Source organism: Thalassophryne amazonica, chromosome 10, assembly GCF_902500255.1.
Source record: "Thalassophryne amazonica chromosome 10, fThaAma1.1, whole genome shotgun sequence".
Lineage (NCBI taxonomy): Eukaryota > Metazoa > Chordata > Actinopteri > Batrachoidiformes > Batrachoididae > Thalassophryne > Thalassophryne amazonica.
In genome coordinates this window covers 34570008-34585985 of record NC_047112.1, presented here as the reverse complement: position 1 = coordinate 34585985, position 15978 = coordinate 34570008, and the positions used below count along the sequence as shown (strand labels likewise).

General features: G+C 38.7%; 1 protein-coding gene across 5 annotated transcripts in view; it reads right to left on the bottom strand.

The window, feature by feature from the left end:
* Positions 1-15978, bottom strand: part of ap3d1 (adaptor related protein complex 3 subunit delta 1) — a 96347-nt gene that overhangs the window by 45961 nt on the left and 34408 nt on the right. For all 5 annotated transcript variants that reach the window (XM_034179760.1, XM_034179761.1, XM_034179764.1 and 2 more), the window contains exons 8-11: positions 10996-11069; positions 10837-10886; positions 5890-5939; positions 5457-5505 (exon numbers count right to left, since the gene is read on the bottom strand). In XM_034179760.1, coding sequence (XP_034035651.1) covers positions 5457-5505; positions 5890-5939; positions 10837-10886; positions 10996-11069 — 223 coding nt within the window. The remainder of the gene's footprint in view (positions 1-5456; positions 5506-5889; positions 5940-10836; positions 10887-10995; positions 11070-15978) is intronic.

Below are 15978 nucleotides of genomic sequence, written 5' to 3'. Positions count from 1 at the left end.
GAATTTTGGAAGCGAGCCGGATGCGGATTCTGGATCAAGATTCCCTTAAAATAAGCTTTGAAGGATTACGTTAAACTACTTCACGGATTCTTACCAAATTTTTACCACCGATACATATTAGGCCATGGCACCGCTGGACTGATAGTATTGCACACCGGGCATCAGGCCATGATTTTTTTTTTTTTTTTTTTACGAAGTAAAGCGAGCTGTGAGCTTTTCATCCACATTTTTTTTTTTTTTGTAGCAGCTACGACTCGTCGTCACCTCTTAAAGCGCGGTGATAACAGCACACCTGCACTGAGCTTTACAGACATTTTTATGCTTTTTTCCTCCTTTATTTAGAGCTGAGCTGCTCCGTATCTGCACGTTAAAACAGCTGATCCTCCGCGACGCGTCAACAACTAACACTATTTTCCACTCAAATGCACCTAAACTCTCTTTCTGAGGACCACATGATGTGAAAACGCAATAAAACTTTCTGACCTGTAAATCTGGTCATGTTTTCTGCATAAATAAATGTTATCCATTCTTTGTGCTCAAACGCCAAAGCAGGGGCGAATCCAGATGGAATGGGGGCGTGGGGCAAGGATGTCCCCCCCTCACAACACCCCTAGATTAAAGGTCCAGTTTTGAAGCCTTTTTTTTACTACAACTACTAATACTACTTAAAATAATAATAATTTCGACAAGTAAAATGTTTAGAGAAAATTTAAATGTTAGAAAAATGTTAGAAAGAATTTAATAGTTATTTATTAACAATGTAGGTTAGAAATTACAAGTTTTACTGTTACAGTGCTGTCAACAGTTAAATATGAGGTCAAGAAAGAGGTCTTTATTTTACTTTTTATAAAACAAGTATATATTTTCATTGAAGTCAAGAAAGGGTGACTATAAAGTGAGGTGGGCACCACTACGGCCATGACGGTAAGTGAAGGTTAACTTCAGCTATTAATTGATGAACAGCAAACTAACTTGTTCATAAATCAGACATCTGTGTGTGAGAGAGACATTCTGATCTTCTGGTCCGAACTAAAGTGCTGTCTAACTGGGTCACTCAGATATGAATTAAGGCTGGATATTATTTTCGTTCGTGCTAACTCTGCCAGTCACGTAACATAGCCTAGCAATGTAACCTGTGCAAATGGTGTGCATGGCTAGCTACCATGCTGTCGCCGCCAGGTTGTTTCTTTATTCTTTATTCTATTTGTGTGACAGTCGTGCGTCGGTCATATGAAGTATGCTGTTTTGCACAGTCTGCAGTGCGGTGGCGTGGTATAACGGCGTCCCTGTCTAAAATGTATTTTCCCAAGTCCTGGCATAATTTCACATACCTAACATTTTACTTTAAATTGCGAGTCATTCTCTAAGTTGATTAGCAACACAAATTGGTAATAAAAGAAATCCTTGATGTTACTTGTAGCTTGTAGTGAGATAGACAACTGTCTCCATCTTGTGGCCTTTTTGTGTATTGCAGTTTCAAAAGTTCAACCTTTGTTTCCAGTCATTGGTCCAGTCATCCAGTCATTTCTTGCTTTATATGATGAATTGTATCACACAAGTAATGATATATTATTTATAGTATAGCATACAGTATTTCTATAACAAATGTTTTTATATAATTTCTATTTCTAAATTTAAGTAACAAGGCTGAATGAAATGATGGCTTATTATGTCTACAAAGTAATGTGACCTACTGTCAATAGATCGTACTTTTGATAAGCCTATGATAACTGTATTTCGGGAGAACTTTTCATAATGCTTCTTATAGTGTTAAAATGTGTGTCTCCTGGTGCACATTGATCGGTTAACACTCGGAGGTCCAAGCTTTTCTCTTCTACCTGTAAAGCCCACGGAGAGTCAAATGACCCTGGCTAGCTGACTTGGCTAGCCACATTCTTGTGTTTGCATAAAGCCCATGGAGAGTCAAATGACCCTGGCTAGCTGACTTGGCTAGCCCCATTCTTGTGTTTGCATATTTGTTGTCTGTGTGTTCTGAGACTTCCTTGTTTACATAACAGAAGTAGCTCTCCACAGGGGATCTTGGAGTCACTTGCCTGCTTAGCTGAAAGGGCTGCGTATGAAGCAGGAGTTGCGTGCAAAACGTGTAAAATTACAGCTGCCTAGTACACCTATTGCTACAACTATTTGTGCACCACAGCGGCTGAAAGATCTGTCGTTCTGGATGTCCCAGCTGGACAACATGTACTGTGTTTGGTTAGACATGGACTAACAACTGCCCACTGTGACGCATGTGTGTCTGCTTGCTGTCATCATGTGGACATAATGACTTAATAACAGTGTGGGGACTGTTAGTCATTGTGAGTGACTGTAACCTGTACCTATTGTATATATTTTGGTTTTCTGGTGTTTTTGGTACATTTCAATAAAATCCAGAAAACAAAATTTCATCTCTCCCCCAGGAAGTTTTCTTTTGGTGTGTTTTTTTGGTACATTTCAATACAATTCAGAAAACAAAATTTCATCTCTCCCCCAGGGTAAAGTTATTTATCCACAAATCAGCAGCCCTTTTCAGCTAAGCAGGGACACAGACAGCAAATATGCAAACACAAGAATGTCAGAAAGTCAGCCCCTCCCCTGAGGTGTTCTGAGACTTCCTTGTTTACATAACAGAAGCAGCTCTCCACAGGGGATCTTGAAGTCATTTGACTATCCGTGGACTTTAGAGGTAGATTGGTCATTTGACCAGACCTTGGCCTTCTAGGTGGGACTAAAAAAAAAAAAAAAAAAAAAAAAAAAAAAAAAAAAACACACTGTCACAGCAGGCTTAATTTTTTTCCCCTTTGATACCTGGTGGTGGCCTGGTCTTGGTTAAAAATGCCCGGCCTGAAAAATTTCCCCAGTCCAGTCCTGGGCCATGGAAGACTCCATTTAATTTTAGAGGTGATCCAGATGTGAATCCGGATCATGATTTTACTTTATATACGCTTTGAAGGATTACATCAAAATTACTTCACGGATTTTGACAACATTTTCAACATATATACATATCAAGCCATGGAAGACTCCATTAAATTTTGGAGGTCATCTGGATCAAGTTTCATTTTATAGAGTCTTTGAAGCATTACGTCAAAACTACTTCACAGATTCTCTCTTTCTACTAAAGAAATTAATGGGTGGCATTTTCATATTTGCATTATAGGTCCCCATCAATGACAGTTTCCTCACTATGCAAGCTGTAGCCGAATGTACACTGAAAATAAATATGTAAATAGACATTACTGATGTGATGAAATTTAATGCAATGTACCACAACCTAAAATTTGCAATAAAAAGGAACACAAAAGAACAGATGAACACAGAGCCAGACTCTGGATAATGATAACACACACACGCAACATGATAGTTTTGTTTTTTCTGTACTGTATAATTGGCAGCTTTTCCATAATTGCAGCAAAAATCAACGTCTCAGCTTCATGGATCAGGAAGAACATGTCTGTGGCATCGACCCAAGCATGAGACTGACTGCTGCAGTGAATCCACTGCACACCTGACCAAAGACATGGTCTCAGTGTACCTGCAGAAATTGTTGTGGAAGAAAACTGAACTTGATACCACTTTGTGTCAGTGAAAGACATCATTATGAGATGGAACGTGGAGAAGGACTGAGCAAATATTTCAAGGAATATTTAGTCTTTAGTACTTGTTTCAATCTTTCCTAAGAATTATTCCTGTCTGTGCAACTGCAATTTATTCCAGGAAAACTGTTTAGCTCAATTATGAACCTACACAAACGCAAAATAAATCTAAATTGTCTGGTGTGCAACACATTATAATAGAAGAGTAACTCAAAGGTGATTAATTTTCCTCCTTTAATAACACAATAGATGGCCATCTTATCTTGACTATCATCTTGATTTTTTTTTTTTTATATCAGTGAAAATACATGGCTTCTGCGACAAATGACTGATGAATTTTACTGAGTAATTGACTGCCAGTGTAAGTGTGACTTTTGTCACTCTACTGGTTGAAAGAGTCCATGTGTATCACCCAAAACACTTTCCTGTCCCCATTTTTGATCTGGATCACTTCAAATTTCACTTAAATGGGTGGCTCAGGACCTAATAAAGACACCTAAGTGACTACAACATGAGCCATCAAACGTGACCAAACTTGCCTGATCCAACATACATCAACATACATCCTATTTTCCACACATACACCAAGGGTGTTACCATTAATGGATACAAAATATAAAAGAATAAAAAAAAAAAAAAAGAGTGCTCTGAAAGCACACTATCCCCCGCTGGCAAACCCTGCTTTGGTACAAGTGTTTGCTACATTCTCATAACATTTCAAGGTATGTGATAGTTAATTTCAGAATGCAGGCACCAACTCATGAAATTGGCAGTGTCTAGATTTTTCAATCAAGGGCCAGAACTCTGGTCAAATGGGCCCAACTCGAACGATACAATAATATGCATATAACCAAACTATAACAAAAACATGTACCATGTTTTACAAAATTCCTCCTAAAAATGTGAGAGGAGATTTCAGAATGCTTATACCCTTTTTTGGACGAAAGTACAGAATTTGCCACGACATAATCCCCTTTCGGGCCTTCGGCCAGCAGCAGATTAAAAAACAAAAGAAAAAAAACACAACAGAGGATCACAGTCTAAACTAGTTACATGACAATCTACTCACACTACACTTCTATCTACGCATGGCTCCAGATAACTCAATACACAGACATCAGCTTAAAAGAGCAAAGCTCAAGCAAGCTGACCGCCAGTGACATAGCAGGAAGAGTGTTTTTAAATGACTGAGTAAAAGAGTTGCACACATGTAACTCAGGCTGGGATGGAGCACAAAACTACAGAAATTAGTGTCTCCATATGGACTAAAAAGACTTCAAGAAATGCTTGTGCCTGAAGCATACCTATTAATTTTATTTCAAGTCTTTAACAATTATGTTAAAATGTTAATAATACTGCTCTTGAAGTCACTTTAATGCATGTTCGTGGATTTTGCAGTTTGCAATAAAAGGCTGACGGAGACAATATGAATAACTGCTAATTATTTTGCAAAAACTTTGCCTAAAGTGCCTAATGTAAAAACATTAAAAATTTAACAGAACAACTTCCTGTTAAAACAGGATATTATGAAGAGACTCACCACTTTAAAAGAATGCAAAGATGCACATTCCAAACACTATAACACCTTGGAAATAATCTGATAAACAGTGTGGTATGAGTGGAAAAATGTGGATTTAATTTGGAGTAAGACAGGCTTTGTTTGTATAAGGAATAGCTGTGACTTCAGCATATTATTGTTCCATCACGTCACCTAATTAGAAGTGGAAAGGATGTAGTGTTCGAGTTATCCAGAGTGATGGGTTCTACATTCTTGTCTTCTAAATGGAGGGACTATTCGATAGCCGGAAACACACAGACAATGAGAAAATGACACACTGCAGGCATTGACAGAGGGCTCACAGTTCTGGTCAGAATCTTCAATCAGGATTCGCAGCTTCTGCACACAGAGCTGGGAAAAGTAAAACAGCAAAAGAAAAACAAAGGAGAGGAGAAGGGAAAAGCCATTAAGATCTCTTTAATCCTTTCCACACCAGTTTCAGTCATGTCATAAGGATGTACTTCAACACAAGAGGATGACAAAAAAGTAAGAAGAGTTTCTGTATTAACAGAGCAAAGTATACATTTTCTTAGTTCATGCATTAAAACATTAGTTAGGATGGAGGAAAGAAGAGTTAAATTATGTATTTCTTAGCTGTATGGCAGCTCTATGTGAAATATGTTAAGATAAATTTGTGAACAGGAAGAACCACATGGAAGCATGCACTGTTATTTGACTGGAGTGGAAAGGGTTCTAATCAACTAAGTACAAAGCGAGGAGCCCATGGAATCCTACCTGGATGCTAGCACTGTGGTTGGGCATCCCAGAGGACAATGAAATCAGCACTGCAAAGTGGGATAAAGATACAGTTAGGTCGCAAACTTGACAATTCACGCACCTGATATCTCTCTGTGTGTGTGTGTGTGTGTGTGTGTGTGTGTGTGTGTGTGTGTGTGTGTGTGTGTGTGTGTGTGTGTGTGTGTGTGTGTGTGTGAATGTGAGACATCATTGTAATGTGCTTTGAGCATTTGCATTAGATGAGGCACAACACAAATGCAGTCTTTTTACAATGTGTAAGCCCCGTACAGTCATTTGACCTTCAGTGCTGAAGCAGCCATGTTAGGGTTCATAACAGACACTGGATCTACTCTCTTAAATCCCAGTCAGACACAAATCTGCCCATTCCTAAGTATTTTAAAACAGAGACTGTGAAGCTAAGGAACAATGCAGGACATGGCAGAAAAAAAATATGTTCACTAGTTGATGTGCAAGACACATACAGTGTGGATAATTCAGCACACTGCATCTTCTTCCATAAACTACAGAACTAACAAAGGAAACTGATTCAAACTGTCACCATGTGTCAAGATGACTGACAATCAAATAATCCAAATTTAAAAAAAAAAAAAGCAAAAATGACTCAGACCTCCCAATTGGATCCGGTGTTGCAGACCGAACAGTCCGCCCCCCAAAAACTGGTCCGCCCCACCTCCATTGCGCATGCGTCATTTTGGAGCTCAGCAGCTTGTCTCAGATGGACTCTCTTCACTCAAAGCAATCAAATGGATTAATGGGCTTATTAACCATCAGAGGACAAGGTAAAACCTCTTAAATCATTCTAAAGTCAGTTTTAAGCAGAAACGGGGTGATAATCTGTGACGCTTTGAAATGACGGAGGTGCAGTAAATGCAGCAGTGGCGCTCTGATCGCTTCCTCTGTCTTTTATGATGAAATACTGCTGAATTTATGTGGAAATGATTGTTGTACAAAAGCTTCAAACATCTGTCGCTGAGACAGATGATAACTGGAGTGCAGTTTTAAGCAGGAACGAGGTGATAATCGGTCAACAGGGCTGATGACGCATGCGCAGTGAAGGCAGGCTGGAATGACGCCAGTCTGCAAATGGACCCCCCTAAAAATCTGCCCGCCTTTTGCATCTGCGCGTGCGTCATTTTGGGCCACAGCAGCACGTCTGAAACCCAAAGCAATCAAATGGATTAATGGGATTATTAGCCATCAGATGATAAAGGTAAAACCTCTTAAATCATTCTATAGTTATTTTTAAGCAGAAACAAGGCCATTATAAGCAGAAACGAGGTGAAATTCTGTGACGCTCTGAAATGTCCGACGTGCAGTTAACGCATCAGCTAGCAGCTTCTGACGCCTTTTATGATCAAATAATGCTGAATTTATGTGGAAAAGATTGTTGTACAAAAGCTTCAGATATCTGTCGCAAAGATAGACGATGACGAGTGTAGTTTGAAGCAGAAAAGAGGTGGTAACCGGTGAACCGATTCATTAGGGGGGGCCGATTTTTAGGGGGACCGTTCGGTCTGCGACAATGGAACTTCATATATATTTATTTATTTAAAATAAATAACAATAACCAGAATGGCATTTAGAGAGTAGTCAAATTTCGGCTCGCTCCTCTGCACTATTCAATTTCAATTCATTCATTCATTCAATTCATTTTATTTTTCATATTTATCGCTTTCTGGTCACCTGCAAAATGCCCAAGTCAAAGTAAAAGTAAGTCTGAACAAGACAGATAACTGCTTGCTGCACCTGTAACAATGGTGGAAATGATCCTTCTGCTCGAAGACCACAGAGCTGCGCTGTCTACGGACTTTAAGCTTTCCTTTGAAAGTTTGTCATCCAAGCTGGACAGTGTCTGATCTGCAGTGTGCGACCACAGTTTACGCATCAATTTTCTTGAATCCACAAACACCAATTCTAATCAGCATTTGGACCAGCTCAAGGCCGAGGAATCTGGACTTCAAAAAGACAACTAGTGGTAAAATCCCTTTCTTTTTCCTCAGATCATGCTCCTTTTGCTCTTGATATTGCCTTGTCTCTTCGCCATACAGCTCAACCTCCTTAGAGGTTAAACCCCTTGTTGCCCGCTGATTCTACCTTCTGTGAATATATTTAATATAATAGATAACTTTTTAATTCTGAATAAATCTGATGCCATCACAGATATTTTATTATGAGAAACACTAAATGCTTATCTTAGAAGCCAAGTTATTTCTTATTCGTTTTTGGTTTTTGGTCTAGCTCACCTGTCCAGGTGCTGAGTAGTTGTTATTACAGTCTCGTGGTAACTATTATGAATATGATGATGACCTTGTATTGCTTATCTTGGGTCACTGAAAATTTGTGGACCTGATTGAACTGATTGCCATGGTTGATTGCCGTGTTGTGTGTGTTTTTTTTTTCTTTTTTAAAATCTATTATTATTTTGTAGGGCCTATGGTTAGTATATTGGGATTAGATATTCATAAATATTTGGTTGATGTCTCTTTAATTGCGCTTATACTTTTGAAAACGATGTGCTAGTGCTTTGTTTTTTTGCTGAAAAAAAAAAAAAAATATATATATATATATATATATATATATATATATATATATATATATATAAATGTTAAAAAAAAAAAAAAAAAAAAAAAACAGTTATTGAATTCCAGCCCAAAATAGTCTGACACTCAGTGGTGTGTCCAGACCTATTTGAATTGGGTAGCTCTGATTCATGTAAGGGTAACATGAAGAATGAGCGCACACACATCACAAAACAGAACACTCAGATTTAAGGCTGATAAGCTGTAAGAGCGATCAGCCTGTTCCTAAGTATGACTGACAACACGGATGGCAAAAATGACAATGACCAATGCACCTCTACACACAAAGATACCTGCCTCTGACTGGGGTCAAACATAGTTTACAGTACTGGGAAGGCAGCTGGAGTAGCCAATCAGATTCCCAGAGTGAAGTGTACCACTCGAGGCCATCTCTTAGATTAGGCATTTTCAAAGTGTGGGAGAGTGAGCCTCCCTGAGAACAAATGACTAGCTGTGTCCCCACGGACACACATACTCACAACTTCAATGTCTCTGTGTGTTTCTTTTTATTCTTTTTCACCTTAAACACATTTTAAAAGTATTTGTGTGTTTTTAAGGAACTGTCTATGCATTTACACATTTTACAGCCTTTGTAAACATTTTAAACGTGTTTTTAAAGAACTTTCTATTCTTCTATTTTTATCTTTTGTCATATTTTAAATATTTTTAAAACATCTCTGTATGTTTTAAACATCTTTGGCATAACTAACACATTTTAACATAAACAATAAGGGATGGGTATTGACAAGATTTTATCGATATCAATGCCATTATCGATTCTGCATATCGATCCGATACCTCTTGTGAATTTTCTGTGTACTAATGTAGGCTTTAGGGGTTTTCTATGTCAATAACATTTTATTGAATCTTAAAGTAAATAAATATGAAATTGGTCAGTGGATCCTTAATCTCTGGACATAAATCAAAAAATCAGTGGTTTTCTCAAAAGCATTTCCTTTCAGATATTAATGGCTTGAATGTCACTCCATACCTTTGAGCTGAGCTCTTACAAGTCAACATCAATGTAATTCGTAAAGGACGCAGGATGTCTCATTTTGAGAGGGAAGAAAAAAACATTTTAGACTGTTGTCTGTGTTACAACTTTTGGAAAGAGGTGTCATTTGATTTAAACGGTGATTCGCTTTGAAGCTATTAATTCCGACCGGACTCTAGCGTGTCTTGGCAGAGAGCGGCGCAGCATTTGGAGCTGTGCAAACAGAACGGAGAACGATTCTTGTTTCTTGCTCGCAACAAGAGTCCCAGTTAGTGACTTTAATCCACACAAAAGTGACTCACGATTGACATTTTTAAATCACGTTGAAGGGGTTAAGAAGCGGACTTGCCACTTCTGAAAATCAGTGAAGCTCAACCAAAGAAGCAGCGGGTCGGAGCACTGCTTCGTTGTTTCATGCTTCAAAGCGGAGCCGTTACAGAAGTGGCTGATTACAGACCCGCTGAAGAAATAATCATTTTCCCGATAAAACATCCTCAAAAACAATGGCCGCTCTGAAGGACTGATTAGGGAATCATTAAGAAAAAAGGTTATTGATGTCGGTGGATCGAATAATTTCTTAATGATTCTCGAAAAAAAACTGGTTCATGATACCCATCCCTCGCGCCCCCCCCCCAAAGAACTCTGGCGCCCCCCCACCCCCCTGGGAGTGCCTTACAGTTTGAAAACCAATATCTTAGATCATCCATGCTAACACAATTTACGTGATTCAACATACTGTGTATCAGACATGCACCAGGCACGGATGTGCACTGTGCCACTCGTTAATGAGCGGATGACTTTGCTTGGATTCCAACAATCTCATCAATTCTCGCAAATATTGCCGTGAAGGAAATTATCCAATATGAAAGCAACAGCAATTTATCTAAGGACCTGTGGTTTAAATGGGTCATTTTTTTCCCTGCCACCTATCTCACATGCACGCGCACACACACACCTGTTAATCATTTAACTCATCTTTCCTGGTTTGCTGGAAATCTACAGGATAAAAATAATGTTTTGTTGCTGCCATGTACTGAAACCACCATGTGTTCATCAAGCCAGAAGGCTCAAAATGAGAAAATAATGAAGAATGGGTTTAATAATTTACTAGTCACTGCAAACGGAGCGAAAGGTTCTTGCCAAACAACAATGCGATCTCATGACATAATGACGTCAGCTGCACAGGGTTTATATGCCTTTTAACAAGTAGAACCAAAAACTGGTAACAGCTTTACCACAAGTGGAAATTACAAGTATAGTTTGGGAAGGCTGTTCCATTCCATCTTAATTCTAGTGTAAATATAATCAACTGAATCAGACTGCTACACTGCTGAGATTACCAGCACTGACCTGCAATTACCGTGTTGACACATTCATACAGCAGAGACATGGCAGAGGTACTGTGAGAGAAAAGGACAAAGTAAGAAGAAAGAGCAGTTTATTATTAATTTACATATCAGGCCACTCTACTTTTACTGTCTACGGAAAAATTTGCTGTGGCTCTTTTACCTGTGGATTAGGTTTGTAAGTGGCTCAATCAGCTTCTTTCCCAACCGTGGCTCAAGTGGTGTGAGTGCACCAAACTGAAGACAAACACAATATTATGACAAATGAGGAAATCCACAATAGAAATGTTCCATCATCAAAATGTTTTGGATTCAGTTACATATTTTTTTGAAAATACATTTCCAAGAGAAAGCAGTAAATCTATTGATTTTATGGAAGAAAGACTTTATTCACTTTGTTACAGACCCCTAACGAGTGGTTCCTATTTACTTGAGTGTATTCTTGATTGAGCTCTGCTCACACAATACGATTTAGTTTTCTGCGCACCTGCTGATAACCACACTGTTTTGCACACACACTGCAACATTTGAAGCTACAGATAACCGATAACTTCCAGTACTGTCTCCGGTACACTTGCAACTACTAACAAGCTGATTTTGAGTTTTAACACCATGATCGCTTCTGGCAGCATCAAAGGCGACCACAGACCCAAACAATGAGTCAGCACTTCTGTCTTTGAGCGCCCTGCTCACTGCTGGAAAGTGCTGTTTACTACATAGCTTGCAGCAGTGAAGCTCAACTCTCTACTCAATAGTAGTGTTGCCGTGAGGCAGCGGTCTTGGAAAATAAAACAGTGCTGACTTATGGTTTGATTTATAAATAAAATTAATACCGATAGAATAACTCCATTAATGTCAATTCTGTCATTTGTACAAAGTTAAAATATAACATATCTTTTTATTTTAAATAATGCACTTAATTCTTCCCCCAGTTCTTTCTGTAATACTGCCTCTTACAAAGCACAAACTGGAACTATTCCGCACTTTTAAATTTAATCAAAGTCACAGCAAAAATAATCAGGCCTGGGCCCTGCAAGAACTTCTATTACAGACAACATCTGCTCTTACGGAACCCCAGACAATGGATACAAGCAGCTTTTATACAGGATTACAAATGCGTAACAGAGGTGGACCTTATTTCGCAAAATCTTTCTCTTATTGACCCCGTGGGCATTCAAGGGAGGTCCATCCCCCTGCCCCAGGCCCGCGCAATAACGGGAGACATATGATTTATAATCGTAACCTAACTCTCTTTATCCGAAGTGGTACAAACTGGTTAAATCCAGTTCTGCATGCACATACCAAGAGAGAACAAAGGAAAGTGAGAATAAGAATGAAACTAAAAGTATAACCCTAAATAAAATAACTACCTTAACACCAAAAGAAGTACAGAAAACAAATAAAGAAAACCATAATTACTGAACACAAATATATCTAACAGCACTAATTCTGAAGTTTATTACAAAACTTCAGAATTAGTGCTAACATTGCTAACAACGTTAATATTGTAGTAACATCTAACATGTAACATCTGCTAACATTGATTGGATGACTCATTCATTCTATGTAAAAACCAACACGCTAATGTGAAGTGTGTGTTGATATTTACATAGAAATGTACTTTTGTAAAATATGCCTTTTTTTTATTTGGAAAAAAAAAGGCATTTGCAAAACAAAGCCAAGTTATAATTAGACAACCGTCTGATATAAGCATTGTAAAAATAAATAGAACACTGCCATCTACTGGTACCCAAACAATCAGTACTTAAGGTGAATACTGCCATAAACACTACCGGCCAGTAGATGGCAGTAGAGACCCTGAAAACTTGCAAAAACAAATATTCCAAATAAATAATCCGTCCGTGTCTGCTATGTTTAAGATGTGTGGAATTTAATAAATGCAAACCGAATTTCATACATCTTATATATATTACTCTGGAACAAAGAGGACAGTGAGTGTCTGACAAAAGCAAGACAAAGCACAAAAAGGACATGAATGCAGCTCACAATGATTCCAAAGAGGACAGTGAGTGTCTGACAAAAGCAAGACAAAGCACAAAAAGGACATGAATGCAGCTCACAATGATTCCAATTGAAAATAATGGAGGAGCAACCTGAGCTTCTGGCATTTTTACATAAAACAAACAATAACAACGTCTATAAACCCAGAGAATATATCCATGAGCGTTTTAGGCACAATATACAAAGGGTTTAATGCTGTTGTCCGTGTGGAGCCTGATCAGAGCGTCTCAAATGCATTTCTCCTGTCGTGAATGTACTGAGATTACCCATAATGCACCTGGACACAGCATGTCCACACTAAAACCTTCAAAATTAGTGCATTACTTTAAAACTAAAACATACATCTGATATTCTCACTTTATAAAACTTCAGACGTGACGTTAATTTAAATAACTTGTCTGAAATTAGTTTGGTTAGGTTTTTTTTCCCTGTGAGCAGTTCTCCTTTCTGTGCAGAGGATAGAGCAGTTTCTTCTGAAACTAGCTCTCCTCTGTTTGCAGAGGATAAAACTGCCCATCTATTACACTCAAATCTTTGATGTCAGACTTTATAAATGTTAGCGGTATAAAACTTATCAGACCAAAATTTATCGGAAGATAATTAGTCCGCTGATGGTTTTCAAATTATCTGAAAAGCTAATCCGATAATGAAAACATTAGCTTCGATAATTAGTGGTTAGCAGATTAGCAGAACTGTGTCCACCACTATGTTCAGAAACAGAACCGTTGATTTAAAATAATGGTCACCGGTTGATACAGTTGAAAAAGGTCTCAGCTTTAAAATGACCCGGTGAGGTTCACTTCCACGTCGTTTATTTTGATTGTTGTTGTCAGGACAAAGTGCTGCCATCCTGTGTTTCATGCGCAGAAATGCACCTGGAGCAGACAAATATCAAGGGGGTTCTTTAAAAACACTGCATTTATTCGGGTCACTATTATGCTTTTTTTTTTCTCTTTTTTTTGTGCCTTGGTGGATCAAATGGGATTTATTTTCATCGCAAACAGACCAGTGAAGATACGTCAGGTGGTCGAAGGCTGGCAGGAATATATTTCAACTTTTACAATAACATATTTTTCTTCTTCTTGATGAGACAAAGCGCTGGAGTTCTCTGGTCCAGGCTGAGAAACACACCAGGAACAGACACACACTGGGACTTCTTTTAAAAAAACGCTACATTTCTTCAGTATTCTAAGTATTTCCGAGACATTGTCTTCCAAATCAAGAATGTCTTATCCTCAGGCTGTGATAATGAATCTGACTGAAACAAAGTAACAGGCCAGATTAAGACTTTATATTTACTCAGTGTGTGAATGGTTTTAATATTTGAAACAGTCTGAACTGTAAGAATGGTCGCATGAGAACCGTAGCTTTAGCTCATGAGCCAATCAATGGACAGCAGTGAGTTAGAGCACGGTCCATTATCTTCATACCACAGGCTTCTCTGCGAGGCAGCACCGTGTTTTTTTAAAACTACATGAAGCACACTGCTTCACTTTAAATACGCAATAAGTCTATTTCAAGGTGATCAGAACGGAGCCTATATCGCTTTAAAAAAAACAAACAAAAAAACTTTTACTCAGTGTCCAGTTTTGGAAAGTTCTAGCCTCTGCTTCCTGCTACAGCACACTATATTATTGTCTTCTCCATCTTTCATGGCAGCATTACAGCGCTACATACAGGTCTGGTATATGCAGTGTTTTTAGTGTCCCACAGGTGACACGAACGCTATTAACCAGTTTGAGAACAATATTTTCGGGTGGATCCGAAAACCGGAAATGTTAAAATACCATTTCTGCTCGGTACAAACCAGTTGGGAAAAAAAAATTTGGTTCAAATCTCTGCACAGATACACGGGGCGACTCGGGTCATTGTGATTATACAGACGTGCTTATTTGTTTCCATAAGTCAATGAAATTTCACCTCATTTTCACAGACTGTGTGAAGGTACCCTGACACTTGCACAACTTTGATGCACACACATCGCAGTGACTATCCCACCCACTGTGTTCCCAGCTGGATGCCGTGCTTTGTTCCAATGGCTGCCACGCGCTCTGCACTGGACACTGCATATATAAAATAATTATTTCAAAGTGAATTAATAATTTTCTCTGCATGTTGGCTGCTGAAAACGGCTCTAATCGCTTCCTGTATCACAGAGGACCGCTCCAGCAGCAGCCGTTCACGCATGCTGAATGAGCTGAAGAAAGCATTTGGAGCCATCTAAAAAGGTAATTATTTGTCATGTTTACATTGCCATGGCTTGGTAAAACAGCTGCATGTTCTTTCCTTCTTGTGTGCAGCTGTAAAAGTATGTTTATGATACATTTAACATCTCGTTATAATCCTTCAGACGAGCTGCTCTCTGATGCGGTCCACTGACGCAACCACTGGCTCTGTTCACTAAGCTGCACATAGTGTTGGCGAGCAGATTGCGCCACGTTGCATGACATTTATGCATGAAAGATTTTTTGAACATTTCAAAATTCTCTTTGCGCAATTGCAAGCGCCGGCACCCCTCTTATGTTCAGTCTACTCCCGTTAAAGACGAGTTTACTCTCCTGCACGACACAAGTCATGCAAGTGCGTGCATCAAAGTCGTGCAAGTGTCAGCGCACTTTGACTCTAGTTTCATGTTCTGTGTAAAAGGAAGTGTGATCTTTTGCCTGAGAAAAGGAGGCATGGCCACACCCCTCTGCCTGTTGTGTGTGACTGTGGTGTGAGTCCAACAGCAGAAAGAGTGAAAAAGCCACTTGAAGCGAGCAACTGTATTATTATTATATGAATATAAATTTAAAAATATGAATGAAATTGGTTAATTTATCCTTTTCTTCTGAAATACAAACCTAAAAACGAAACCGTACTGATACCACATTCGTTGTTGACTTACCATCCCGAGATGAAATCGGACTGCATTCAAGTTTACACGCCACCACTTGATGACAAAAGTTGAGGCTTTATATGAATTAGAGTAAAATTTCACAGATGAGATTGGTGCCAAATAGTGACACTGCATACAATGATGTCATATCTGTACAGAGTGAGGCCGGCATTTGAGCAAAAATAAAACAAACTTAAAATGAGCAAAATATTGAAGGGTGTGTGGCTCCATATATCGCAAAAAAAA